Here is a 12,720-nt window from a genome sequence, read left to right on the forward strand (position 1 = left end):
GCCAGAGCCCCAACCTCTGAATTAACATACACCATACCTCTTATTCTCCCACAATACTGTGTGTGTAGACAGGGTCTAGTGTAGCCCAGGCTAGCCTCAAAGTCCCTGCAGACCCAAAGATGATCTCAAACTCCTATTTTTTTTTGTTTTTGGAAGTGTGGTCTCACTCTGCAGACAAGACACCTGGCGGTGCCTCCTGAGTCTCGGGACGACAGGTGTGTGCCCACCGAGCCACAGCCTCAATATTGTCAAAATACTTTATTGATGGTCACAACAGTCTTAGAAAAGGGGGTGTTTGGGTGGTGGTGGCTCATGACTTTAACTCGGTACCCAGGAGGCAGAGGCAGGAGAATCTTTGAGTTTGAGACCAGCCTGGTCTGCAGATTAAGACCCTGTCCCTACAAGAAAAAAGGGAGGTGGATGTCTGTGCGCTGGGTCCACTGTAACGTTCGCATGCTGGTGTTGGGGAGCCCAGGTCCCCAGTGATCAGGGGACAGGGAAGGCCCCATGGGTTGGGGGTCATGGCTCAGGTGTGTGTCTGCCTGTCAGGGTCAGTATGAGTAAAGGTGTCTAGTTCTTGTCCTGCACACGGGTCTCTGCTTGGACCTGGCAGCCCCACTCTGATGAGACATGCGGGGGATCAGATTACGGAGGAGGCGCTGTCAGCCCATCTGTGAGTCTGGGCCTGCTACTGCCGGTCACAGCACCTCCAGGGGACCCCGCACCAGAGGAACCCTGAGCCATCTGGGTACCCAGGACAGCCACATCTCCACCCCTGGCATCTCCAGGCCCACCCGGCCTGGGCTGAGCAGAGATTCCAAAGCCACCCAGTCCAGCAGAGTGGCCACGCCCAGGTCCTCCGTGGCATTGACCAGCACCAGGGTAGAGTTGTCTAGCTCTTCTGTCGAGTTGCTCAGCATTGGTATTTCCAGAAAATTCCCCCAGTCTGCACCAAGGCTGCTAGAAGGAGAGCCTTTGTGGGGTGTGCCAACGTCTGGCCAGGGTCCTGGGCCCTCGGAGCCTGGGGCGCTGTCGGGAGCCACGCGGGATGCAGCGTGATTGTGAAGGGTTCTGGAAAACACTGGAGAGAATTGCAGAGTTGGGAGGAGAACATGGAGGCAGAGTCCTGGTCTTCATTCCCTGACACGAGCTTCAGGGGCCTCCCCTGCCCCAAGTGGGCAGGATGCAATGGGGTCTGTGTCCCCTGGGTTTGTCACACTCATTTTCATTGTGTGCATTGTAAATTTGGGGAGTACCACAGCACCCCTGTGTGGGTCTGATGTTGCATGATGTTCTTCCTTGTGGACCCGGGAATTGAACTCAGGTCGTCAGCTTGGCAGCAGGTACCACTCTGCCCCCGTCCCCTGACAGGGGATTTGGGTTCTGGTGTATGTGTATTTATTTGTTGACATTTTTGTCAGGGGTCTCATGTAGCCCAGGCTGTCCTGGGTAGCCTAGAATAACCCAGAACTGATCCCCTGCCTCTACCTCTCTGATGACAGGCCTGTACCATCACACCTGATTTCTACGGTGCTAGGGATGGGAGCCAGGGGCTCACATGCCAAGCCAGCACTCTGCCCACTGAGCCCCGTCCTCACCCTGGGGCCATGGGGCGGGGACCACCTACCTCGCACTGGCACAAAGTCTCCAGGGCTGTCGGCCTTGTTGGAGTCGAAAGGGCTGATGGAGGGGAGGATGATCAGGACGAAGGACAGCAGAAGGACCTGCCAGACATGGGGCGGGGTCACCCCATCCTTCCCCCTCCCCTGTGAGCACACTGAGCTCACAGGCAGGGAAATGGAGGTCCCACTAGCAGAGGGTGGACGAGACTTTTATTTTATTTAGACGGCAGTGGGTTTATTGAGACAGCACCTTGCTTTGTAGCCCAGACCGACCTGTAACTCACAGCAATCCCTCTGTCTCTGCTTCCTGAGGTTTATGACAACAAGCCTGTCCCACCATGCCAGGCTCCAAGGTTCTACTATTAAAGACACTCACCTCCCCCACTACCCATTCGACTAAGGCCAAGCACTACCACAACCCCAGTCTTGGGGACCCCGTGAGCGCCCGCAGATGGGACTCACCGCTATGCAGGTGCCTGCGTGGGCAGACTTGCTGGTCGACTGGACCACGAGAGCCTGTAGGTGTTTCAGCTGCTCCAGAAGAGACCTTGCAGGGAGATGACATTCAAGCTGAGCCCTGCAGGCCTCCTTGCTCCTTGGCCCTTTCTGAAACCCCTCAGCCTCCTCGGTGCACTAAGTCCACCCTTGCTAGGACCCTCCCTGCCTCCCTCCTGCCACACAGTAGACTCCGTCCCGCCTCAGGGTCTTTCTCTTTGCCCCCTGCACCAAGGATATTGTTTCCGCAGATAGGTCTGAGCTGGTTTGTTCTTGCTCACCTCACAGGACTTTGTATATGCCAATTCCTCTCTAGACAACTCTTTGTTTTTGCTTTTCCTTTTCGAGACAGGGTTTCTCTGTGTAGCCCTGGCTGTCCTGGAATTCACTCTTGTAGACCAGGCTGGTCTCGAACTCACAGAGGTCCGCCTGCCTCTGCCTCCCGAGCGCTGGGATTAAAGGCGTGCGCCACCACCTGGCTTCTAGCCAACTCTTACACACCTGTCGCAGCCCCACACGAATCCCCTCCTTGGCAAACAGAGGTCTCATTCCTGATCTCCTGCAACCGCTATGGAGTTTTGTCCCTCGAGCCCCTCCGTGGGCAAAGCCGAGGACCCCCGCTCTCAGCAGACTCACAGATTCTGCTTTTCTAGATGCAAGACCTTCCTCTGCAGCTCCTGGTTCTGGGCGGTACATGCTGACATCCTGGGAAAACAAGGACCCCGGTGACACTGAGACCATGCCTGTCACCCGCCAGCCCCACGGACACTTCCCACTTTACACACAGGGACCCAGTGACACTGAGAGCTCAGCCATAATGAGCTCTGTAACATGTTTGTTACTTGTGTGTCCTCTGGTGTGTGTGTGCCAGTGGAGCCTGAAAGGGACTCGGAGTGGCTCCTTCAATCTCCATGGTTTTTTTTTTCGTTGTTGTTGTCCTGTTTTATTTTTGATTTTTTTTTTTTTTTAAAATAAGAGACAGTGTTTCCCTGTGTAGCCTTGGCTGTCCTGGAACTCTGTAGACCTGGCTGCCCTTGAACTCAGGGATCCGCCTGCCTCTGCCTCCTGAGTGCTGGGATGGATTAAAAGTGTATGCGACAACCACCTGGCTCTCTCCACTTTATTTTTGTTTTAAAATATGTGTTAGCCGGGCGGTGCAGGTGCTCATAGCAAAAGCAGCATGGTGTCCCAGTGGCTGTGAGCCGCCAGTTGCTGGAAGTCGAACTTGGGGCTCATGAGGAAGCTGCAAGCACCTGTACACGGTGAACCATCTCACCGGCCTCACCTGGTCAACTAAGCTGGCTGGCCAGTGAACCCCAAAAAATCCCCTACCTCCGTTTCTCGAGTGCTGGCATGGTGGGCATGAGCCCCCACACCAGGCTGCAGTGCCCCGTCTCCTACCCGAGCCCATGCCCCCCCTCATGCCCCGCCTCCTACCTGAGCCCATCCTAACATCCTCTGTCTCCTACCCAAGGACTTTCTCATGCTTTCTAGCCCTCATGACACTCAGGCAAAGACAGAGTGCCCTGACCACACACACAGAGCTGAGCAGGTCACACACACAGCCCCTCCTTCATCAGCGCCATTTCCCCTACCCCACCCCTCCAGCCCCTGTCATTCATACCCTCTGACTGTCAGTCAATTCCTCTGACTGCAATCATTCCCACCCCTCATTGGATGCACACAGCAAAGTCGCCTGACCCAAGTGTGACTCCCACAGACCCCCATGCGAGAAGCAGAAAGCCAATCTCCACAGGTGTATGGTGGTGTGCCTGTGTCCACGCCCACAAACCAACTGGTCACTACTCAGGTCCTCCCTAACCACCCTTGGACTCCTGACATTTGTCCCTAAGTGGGACACCAACCCCAATTTTGTTAAGCTCTAAAAACTTGGACTATCTCTGCCTCAGTTTCCCTTAGGCTTGTGTGGCCGTGATGCCACCTTACCGGTTCTCCAGACCATCAATGTATTCCTTCTTCTTCTTCCTGCTTTCCTGAGCTGATTGTTTATTCCGGATCTTTCTGCGGATTTTCTTCAACATTCTCTCCTCATACTGCAGAGTGAAGGGGGAGGGGGTGTCCTGTCAGCCTAACCCCGTCCCCAACCAGTGATCCGTTTGTTTGCATGAGACAGGGGCTCATGTAGCCCAGGCTAGCCTCTAACCCACGTGACATTGAACTTCTCATGTTCCTGCCTCCCCCTCCCGAGTGCTGGGGTGATAGGCCTGGAGCACCCTGCCTGGTTTCTGTGGTACTGCGGATGGCGCCCAGGGCCTCGTGCATGCTAGGAGAGCTGCATGGGGCTGCACGAGCAACCCTCCCCTCCCCTTGCATTCTTGCTTCATCCCTAGAGTATTCCAGAGCTCTGATGCTTTCCTGGCTGCGCGCACAGTGGAGACCCCACTGAGAAAATGTGGGCTCACCATCTTGACGCTGGCTCGGGCCACATCGCCACCTCGTGGCAATGCTTGGGAACAGCGCTTTACCGTCAGTGTAAATGGAAGGCAGGCGGATCTCTGTGAGTTTGAGGCCAGCCTGGTCTACAGAGTGAGTTCCAGACCAATCAGGGCTACATAATGGTTCCATCTACAGGGTCACATACCCCAGGCATGGTAGTGCACCCCTGTCAGCACTCATGAGGCGGAGGCAGAGGGATAAGAGTTTGAGAACAGCCCCAACTATAGGGTGAGGCGTAGACACAGCCCACAAACCTTGGTGAGAGGCAGCTGGGTGGGGAGGGTCACCCCCTCTTTAGCCAGCAGCTTCTTCTCATCTTCTGTCAGTACCAGCTCCTGGCAGTGCCCACTCCCAGATCCCAGCAGCTGGGAGGAAGCCAAGGAATGCTGTTGCTGTGGAAACGAGGGGATGTCCATTAGAGATGCACAGACCCTGAAATGTCACCCGAACACCCAGGACGACGAGACACCTGCCGGGGAAAGTGAGCAAACCCTGTCCCCCAAAATAAAAAGAGGGCTGGAGGTGGGGCTCAGGGCTGGGGGTGTGGCTCAAGACTGGGAGTGGGGCTCAGGGCTGGGGGTTGGGCTCAAGGCTGGGAGTGGGGCTCAGGGCTGGGAGTGGGGCTCAGGACTGAGGGTTGGGCCCAGGGCTGGGTGTGGTGCTCAGGGCTGGGAGTGGGGCTCAGGACTGAGGGTGGGGCTCAGGGCTGGAAGTGGGGCTCAGGGCTGAGGGTGGGGCTCGGGACTGGGAGTAGGGCTCAGGGTTGGAAGTGGGGCTCAGGGCTGGAGGTGGGGCTCAAGACTGGGAGTGGGGCACAGGGCTGGGAGTGGGGCTCAGGGCTGGAGGTGGGGCTCAGGGCTGGGAGTGGGGCTCAGGGCTGGGAGTGGGGCTCAGGGCTGGGAGTGGGGCTCAGGGCTGGAGGTGGGACTCAGGGCTGGGAGTGGGGCTCAGGGCTGGGAGTGGGGCTCAAGGCTGGGAGTGGGGCTCAGGGCTGGGAGTGGGGCTCAGGGCTGGAGGTGGGGCTCAAGGCTGGAGGTGGGGCTCAGGGCTGGGAGTGGGGCTCAGGGCTGGGGGTGGGGCTCAGGGCTGGGGGTGGGGCTCAAAGCTGGGAGTGGGGCTCAGGACTGAGGGTGGGGCTCAGGCCTGGAGGTTGAGTCCAGGGTTGAGGGAGGCCCAGGGCTGGGGGTGGAGCCCAGAGCTGGGAAGGATCGATTGATTGGTAGGTGCAGCGATCCCGCTTCATCACCAGTAAATGAATGTTGTCATTGCTTCCAATAGTTTCTCTCCTAACCCTGTTTCCAGGCTCCTGAACTCACCGTGGCTTCCCCACCCCCTCTCCCTTTACTGGAGAGTATACCAGCCCGGGAGAGCAGACAGGACATTGCAGGACTGTCTGGGAGCAAGGTACGCCCAGGTCCTCTCTGCCAGGTCCCAGGCTGTAGAGGCAGACAGGAGGGTGACCTGAGGCAACGGGGTGGGGGTGAGGGCACCTACCAAGTCCCCGCCGCTGGAGAGCAGCAGTTCCTTCACCGTGAGGTTGAATCTGGAAGGTGAACTGGACGGCTCCTCTGGGTACAGTGCGTCTGTGCTCCACATGTCTACCAGAAGGGGAGGGACAGAGAGGACACCAGGCCCTCAGTCTCAGTGCCCAGCCCCCAGCAAGTCCCAGATGGCAGCCTGAAAAAGCCTTCTTTCCGTATTAAAACAGGGTCTCTCTGTGTAGTCCTGGCTGTCCTGGAACTAGCTCTTGTGGACCAGGCTGGCCTCGAACTCATAGAGATCCACCTGCCTCTGCCTTGCTCCCAAGTGCTGGGATTAGAGGTGTGCGCCACCATGCCCGGAGCCTGAAGGGGAGGGTACATGATCCCATGTCTCAGTTTCCCTCTGGTGTAAGATGCAATACAAACTCAGTGTATGGATCTGGGTCATGGGGTCACAGAGACACAGGGTTTTGTAGGGGACTTACAGCCAGTACAACAAGGAGTGGCTGCCACTCAGGGGTACAGGACTGGGACAAGGTCCATGTCATATCTGGCCTGTCCCTCTTGATGGCCTACACGCCATAGGCATGTTATTGAACACCACAAATATTGTGGCAGTAAACTCTGGCTTCTGATCAGACAGAGCAGAGTTGTGTGACCCTAGGAAAGGAGCTTCACCTCTCTGAACCTAGACTTTATCAGGAACAAAGACTTAATGGGAGAAATGAGCACCTTGCAAATCTTCAGATACAGAGCTTGGAGATGTGATCAAGGTAGAACCCCGAGCCAGGCGGTGGTGGCGCACGCCTTTAATCCTAGCACTCAGGAGGAAGAGGCAGGCGGATCTCTGTGAGTTTGAGGCCAGACTGGTCTACAGAGCTAGTTCCAGGACAGGCTCCAAAGCTACAGAGAAACCCTGTCTGGGGGGGAAGGGGGCGGGGAGTAGAACCCTGCCTAGTATCTCCCAGTGAAGGGCTGGGCCGTGGTCAGAGGGTGGAGCCTAGCCAGTCGCAGCCCCTCTTGCTGGCTAGGGGTGCTGATCGATGTCTCTGAAGTCAATCATTGATCTGTAGGGGTGGCCTCTGATAAGCTGTCCTTCAGGGCAGAACCCGCGCCTGTGCCAGGGGCTCTGGACCCTCCCGTGCTTTCACCGAGCACCCTGCCGTGTTAGCCGCACTTGGACAACCAAGATCCAGGCCACTCTCTGGCCTCCACCCTGGCTGCCTGGTGTCTGAGTCACCCGTGGGAGCTTGTGGCACCGGACTGAGGCTGGCGACACCCTCATCTGTGTCCCCCACCCCAGAGGTGTTTCTCTGTCCCGTACTCACCCAGGTCAATAGCCACCGAGGACTCCAGGACCTGAGTCCTTGCAGGTGTGGGACACGGGGCGCCAGGCAGGTAGGAGGAGCAGGGCCCCTTGCTGTGCCCGCTCGGATGACACCTGGCTGCAGTGTTAGCCGCTCCGGGGCTGCTACGAGGAGGGGTGTCCTGGGGATCCGAGGGTAGATCCTCAGACAGTCCACTGTCACTCTCAGCAGGGGACCATATGGGGGAGCTGGGGTCAGAGTCTCCAGGTCCCAGGATGGAATTTAGGAAGTCATCAGAGTCAGAATGTGGTAGAACCTTATAGAAGGGAAGTGGATTGAGAGAAACATGCTTATTCAGAGCGCTGTGTGAGTCTGGACAAAGCTCTGACTCTCCCTGTGTCTTAGGGACACTGCCATCCTTTCTCTCTGAGCGTCCGAGATGCAACAGCAGAGAGGTGACAAACAGGGAAAGACGCCTCTGAGTCCTGGGTTTGAATCTGAACTCAGTTGAAAGTTGGCTGTGTGACTCAGGGTGCACGCCATGCCCTCTCTGAGCCTCCACCCTGACCCCCATTAGAAGGAACTTCTAACCACACATTAAAAGGTTGAATAAGAAGCTATGGGCTGCCCAGTGCAGGCTAGCAGGGCCACAGGCGTTGCCCGCCCCCCCAGCCCCGCACTGTAGCTGGAAGCGTTACCAAGGGGACTCTCACTTGCTCCTCCCCGGTGTGGTTCCAGGCCTCAGCCAGCTCTACGTTTCTTAGAATACCATCCTGCTGGTCAAACAAGAGGTCGAGGAGTTCCAGGCTGCCCAGAGGACCCATGCCGTAGGCAGGGGACACCATCTGAATGAGGAGAGAGAGGGGGCAGGTCACACTGCATCCTTCACACACAGCATCCCACCTCCTGCTGGGCTCCTGGCTCCTGGCCCCTGCGCCGTCTTCATCTGCAAATCTGCCCCAAGGGCTGACAGAGTTGTGTCGGGATATCCTGGAGCCTTTAAACTGCCACGGTAGCGGGAGGCTATGATCTGAGTTCTCAGGGATCTGAGTTCTCAGGAAGCTGAGGCAGGAGAATGGCAGGAGGATCCAGGCCAGCCTGGGCTACCACTAGCAAGACTCAAAACAAAAACCAAGCAAACATATGAAATCTTGGGACTCGTATGGCTAGTGTGAAGCGACCCACATTCTACTATAATTTAAAATTGTTAATATAGATGTTGTAAAAACTTCTGGAGGTTGGAGCCTGGATCAAACCTGTCCTGAATTCCCTGGGAGGCTGAGGGGTCCCACTGCACCCCTCTCCGGCCGGTGTGAGGGGACGCTGTCAGCTTGGGACCCTCCTCAGCTCACTCCCCCATGGCCCCTCACCTTTCCCGTCGCTACGTCTCCATCCATGTCCCGACCTGTGGCAGCCCCTTCCCGGGTCCCTGTCGCCGCCTCCTGCTCCTTTTACCGCGTCTCCACCCCCAAAGGATGCTGAAATACCGGCCCGCCGCTCCCGGCCCAGCCCTCGCTGCGACTGGGCGCCGGGGGTGACAGACAGGACCTCGGGCCAGCGGCGAGCGGCGGCGGGAGAGGGCGGGACGGCCGTTATCATCCTGTTTTGTGCTTTTCCAGGGAGCAAAGAACAAAGTCTGGGCCGGCGGGTCTGCGTGACCTCTCCCCTACTTACAGCCACTGCGTCTGTCTGGCCTCACCCGGTGCTGGGTCCGCAGCAAAACCCAGGGTTCTCGGGTGGGTCGTGCCTGCCCCTGCGACAGAAGACAACATTACAGCCGCCACTTGGGCTGGGATTCTGTCCCCTCAAGAATGGTGACAACCCCTCACCTGCTGCGCGTCCTCCACTGTCCCACGTGGGTAATCAGTTCCTGTGGAAATCACCTGGCCTGCATGTATTTAGCCAACAAACATTTATACAGACTGCACTTTCCGGGCGGCAGGGCCTTTGCTCCTACGGGGCCGCCTGCCCTGTCGCGTGAGCAACTCTGTCACGTGGCTTCCTTGACCAACCTGAGCCCCAAGTCCTTGGGCAGCTAAGGATGACCTTGAACTCCTGATCCTCCTGCCCCCACCTCTTGGGCTGACACGAGTGTGGGTCGCCACACCTGGCTTCTGTGGGACTGACAAAAACTCTCCACCAACGCCTTCACAGCCTTCAAAGGAAGTCCTGTCTGCCACATCCATCTGCTTCCTGCTTCCCTCCCGTTTTCTGTCTCCCTTGAGCTGCAGCCCCACCCCACCCTGCCCCGGCTCTCGCCACAGCAGGCGCCATTGGTGGCCAGGATAAACTCTATAGGTCATTGCTAGCTGCTGGTGTCCAGAGAAGGGTCGGTCGGTATACAGTTAATGCTCAATCCATGCTTGCTCACTGAACACCTCCTGTGTACCAGCAGCTGGTTTAGGCATGACCAATCCAGTCCGCTAGGGCCCGGACTGAGATGGGAAGAGAGATGAGTGACAGCCTTGTTATGGACTTGCTGAGCCCGAGAGACAAATGCCACCAAGAAACCAACGGACTTCATAGTAAGAAGCAAGGGACCCCGGAGTCCTGAATGGCAGACTGAGTTAGCTGAGGGGAGAGCGGCTGAAAGGTGCTTGCTGCTGAAGAGATCATCTGTGCAAAGGCCCTGGGGCAGGATAGAGGTGCAAGCTGAGGACCCTCCTGAGAAGGGGGGACAGAGGGCTGGGAGGAGAGGGAAGAGGAGGGCAAGAAACTGCCCTTGAGATAACAATCTGGGATGGGGGCGTGAGTACTAAGCAATGGGTAAACACACAGGCCACCGCTAACTGCTCCGGAAAACATACGGGTGACCGCTAACTGCTCCGGAAAACACACAGGCCACCGCTAACTGCTCCGGAAAACACATAGGCCACCGCTAACTGCTCCAGAAAACACACAGGTGACCGCTAACTGCTCCGGAAAACATACGGGTGACCGCTAACTGCTCTAGAAAGACATAAAGCAGAAGGCTGAACCCCCAGGCACAGCTTGAATGAAGAGGTCCGGGAGAATTCTCTGGGGAGGGACATTTGAGTTGAGGCTTGGAAAGAGAGGGAGCAAGAGCCAGAATTAGCAGAGGGAGGAGAGGAGGAAGGGAAGGGCTGGAAAGGACATGCAGGGCTTTGAGGGTCGCCAAGGAGTTTAGCATGGACTGAATCTAGCAGGAAGTTGTTGGAACCAGGGAGTGGATGAGATGCCAAGGGCAGCACCAGGAGAAATGGACTTTCCGGTGTCTACTTGGCAGGAACCTCAAGTGAGCGGAGGCCAGGGACGTGCTCTGTGCCCTGCAGGAGCCAGGATGTACCGCAGAGCACACAGACCTTCTGGATGGCACGACCACAGACCCCTTGGACTTGATTTTCTCACAGTCCCCAGGGGCCTGTGTGTTTGTCTCCTCGGGTTTGGTTTGGCCAGAAAGTGAGATCTCCAGTGAATGCCATTTAGTCATTTGTTTGATGGGTTCTTGCCATACTGCTGCTGCCAGAGGATGAGGTCGGTGTTCCCAGCTCCTCCAGAGGAGGAGACAGGAAGATTTTAAATGCAGGAGAGCCTGGCATGCTTGGGACTCACCTTTAATCCCAGCACTCAGGAGGCAGAGGCAGGCGGATCTCTGAGTTTGAGACCAGCCTGCTCTACTGAGTTCTAGGACAGCCAGCGCTACACTGAGAAATCCTGTCTCAAAAAAAGAAAAACAAAAACAAACTAATTAACTAATAAAAAAATTAAAGCAAAAAGAGAGCCTGGGGCATAGCGTAGCTCCAGAGCATACCCCTCCCCAGAATTCCCCACTGAGGGGATGGGGACGTGGCTGGGGCGTGGCTGAACTCTTCCCCATCCTGCCTACCCAGACACAGAGCTCCCTGCCCAGTTCTGAAAAAGTTAAAGCCAGTAATTAATTAATTTGTAATTAACTAGGTTTGTCCTTTGCTGGCTACTTTATGAGAGGTGTGTATGTCAGAAACTCACAGCCGCCGTCTCGTGACGGTGACTCTCGGGGCTGTCGCCGTCCCTCCTCGGTCCTGCCGGGTGCTGGGTGTGTCAGGACAGACTGCACTGTACGAGGGACAGTGGGCCTGACTCACCCTGGCCCCTGCTGCCGGGCCAGGCCACACCCAGGTCCGCTGTCCTGGGCCAGTTGTCCTTGTCTGCTCACCTGAGCTTCCCACCTTTGCATCTGGGACCGCTGCTAGGGAGGATGGAGAGTCCAGGCCACCAAGACCCCCCTGACCCTCCTACTCCCCCTCCAGGTTCCCTCCTTGGAACACTGCTGGGTGTGAGTAACCCCCTTGTGATAGTGACAGGGGTGTGGCTGAGTGGCCACAGGGGACTCTGCTCTCTCTTGGGTAACTCTATCAGGCTTCATGGCTCCAAGAAGGCGTGTCACGTCCCCCCCACCCCACCCCCACTCTGCGGGAGCTCTGGCTCTTAATTTTATTCTACAAGCACTGTACCAGCTAAGTCATTCCCCTGACCCGCGGGCCACTTCTGGGGACACAGAAGACTTAACTAAGAAATTGTTCCCCATTTCCCATGCCTGTAGATGAACCAGATACCCCCAAAAGGTTCATGGTAGAGCCAGCATCCCAGCACTCAGGAGGTGGAGGCACAGGGATCAGGGGTTTGAGGGATGACGGTGGGAGGCCTGGCCCTGTGGCTGTCACAGGCATGAGCCAGGTGGGTGGAGGAAGAGCCTGTGCGAAGGCCCCGGCTCGAGGATATCAGAAACCCGTGGGGTTGGAATGGGTGAGTTGGAGACAAAGTGCTGGAGAGGGCAGGGTGGGCAGGTGACCAAGGGTCTGGTGCCAAGGACTACAGGATTGTAGAGTGGTCCTTCAGGGTCAGTCCCATGACGGGGAGACTCCCACTCCTCCTAGATGAGAATATGAAGGGGGTGGCCAGCTTCTGCTTAGGTCAGCGCTGCACAGGGGGAGCCTCAGGTCCACCTCCCAATCCACGCCCTGCTGGCTCTGCTCCAGCCCTGCGGCATCTAGCCGCCCTCTGGTCAGCGATTGCTTCATGGCTGAGGGGTGAGAAGGCTACAGTGAACCCCGATGCCAGGCAAAGGGGGCCGCAGGGACCAGATGCTGACTCTCAGGTGCAGCTGGGCCCTGGTGCCGCAGGGGCGTGGGGCCACCTGGGGGTCTCCTGGCGGCTTACAGACGGGGCGGGCACACTTATGTTTGTTTGTAACGGGGACTCACTCCTCCTGCCTCAGCCTTCCAAGTGCTGGGGTGACAGACATGTGTCACGACACCTGCTAAGGTGAGATTGCGTTCAACACCACTTTAGAAGGACCTCATTTTGCTAGGCGGGGGGGCACACGTCTTTAATCCCAGTTCTCGAGAGGCAGAGGCA

General features: G+C 57.1%; 1 protein-coding gene across 2 annotated transcripts; it reads right to left on the minus strand.

The window, feature by feature from the left end:
• Positions 1 to 245: 245 nt before the first annotated feature.
• LOC130876108 (cyclic AMP-responsive element-binding protein 3-like protein 3) lies at positions 246 to 8,784 on the minus strand. 2 transcript variants are annotated; one of them, XM_057772539.1, is made up of 10 exons: positions 8,733 to 8,784; positions 8,076 to 8,207; positions 7,384 to 7,678; positions 6,069 to 6,172; positions 4,829 to 4,966; positions 4,065 to 4,171; positions 2,754 to 2,822; positions 2,085 to 2,169; positions 1,628 to 1,724; positions 246 to 1,081 (listed from the first exon to the last, which is right to left on the minus strand). In XM_057772539.1, the coding sequence occupies exons 1-10, from the start codon at positions 8,757 to 8,759 to the stop codon at positions 699 to 701; spliced, it is 1,437 nt and encodes a 478-aa protein (XP_057628522.1). In that variant the 5' UTR covers positions 8,760 to 8,784; the 3' UTR covers positions 246 to 698. The 2 variants fall into 2 exon arrangements, with proteins under 2 accessions (XP_057628522.1, XP_057628521.1); XM_057772538.1 differs by having other exon boundaries at positions 8,061 to 8,207.
• Positions 8,785 to 12,720: the final 3,936 nt, after the last annotated feature.

This window comes from Chionomys nivalis, chromosome 6 (genome assembly GCF_950005125.1).
Source record: "Chionomys nivalis chromosome 6, mChiNiv1.1, whole genome shotgun sequence".
NCBI classification, from domain to species: Eukaryota; Metazoa; Chordata; class Mammalia; order Rodentia; family Cricetidae; genus Chionomys; species Chionomys nivalis.

Bases quoted from the DNA above. Each gene is read 5' to 3' on its own strand.
- LOC130876108 (XM_057772538.1), bottom strand. From the start codon at position 8,759: ATGGATGGAGACGTAGCGACGGGAAAG. The intron at 2,823-4,064 runs GTAAGGTGGCAT...TTGTTTTCCCAG, and splicing joins ATTGATGGTCTGGAGAACCG to GATGTCAGCATGTACCGCCC. The intron at 1,725-2,084 runs GTGAGTCCCATC...CATGTCTGGCAG, and splicing joins ACGCAGGCACCTGCATAGCG to GTCCTTCTGCTGTCCTTCGT.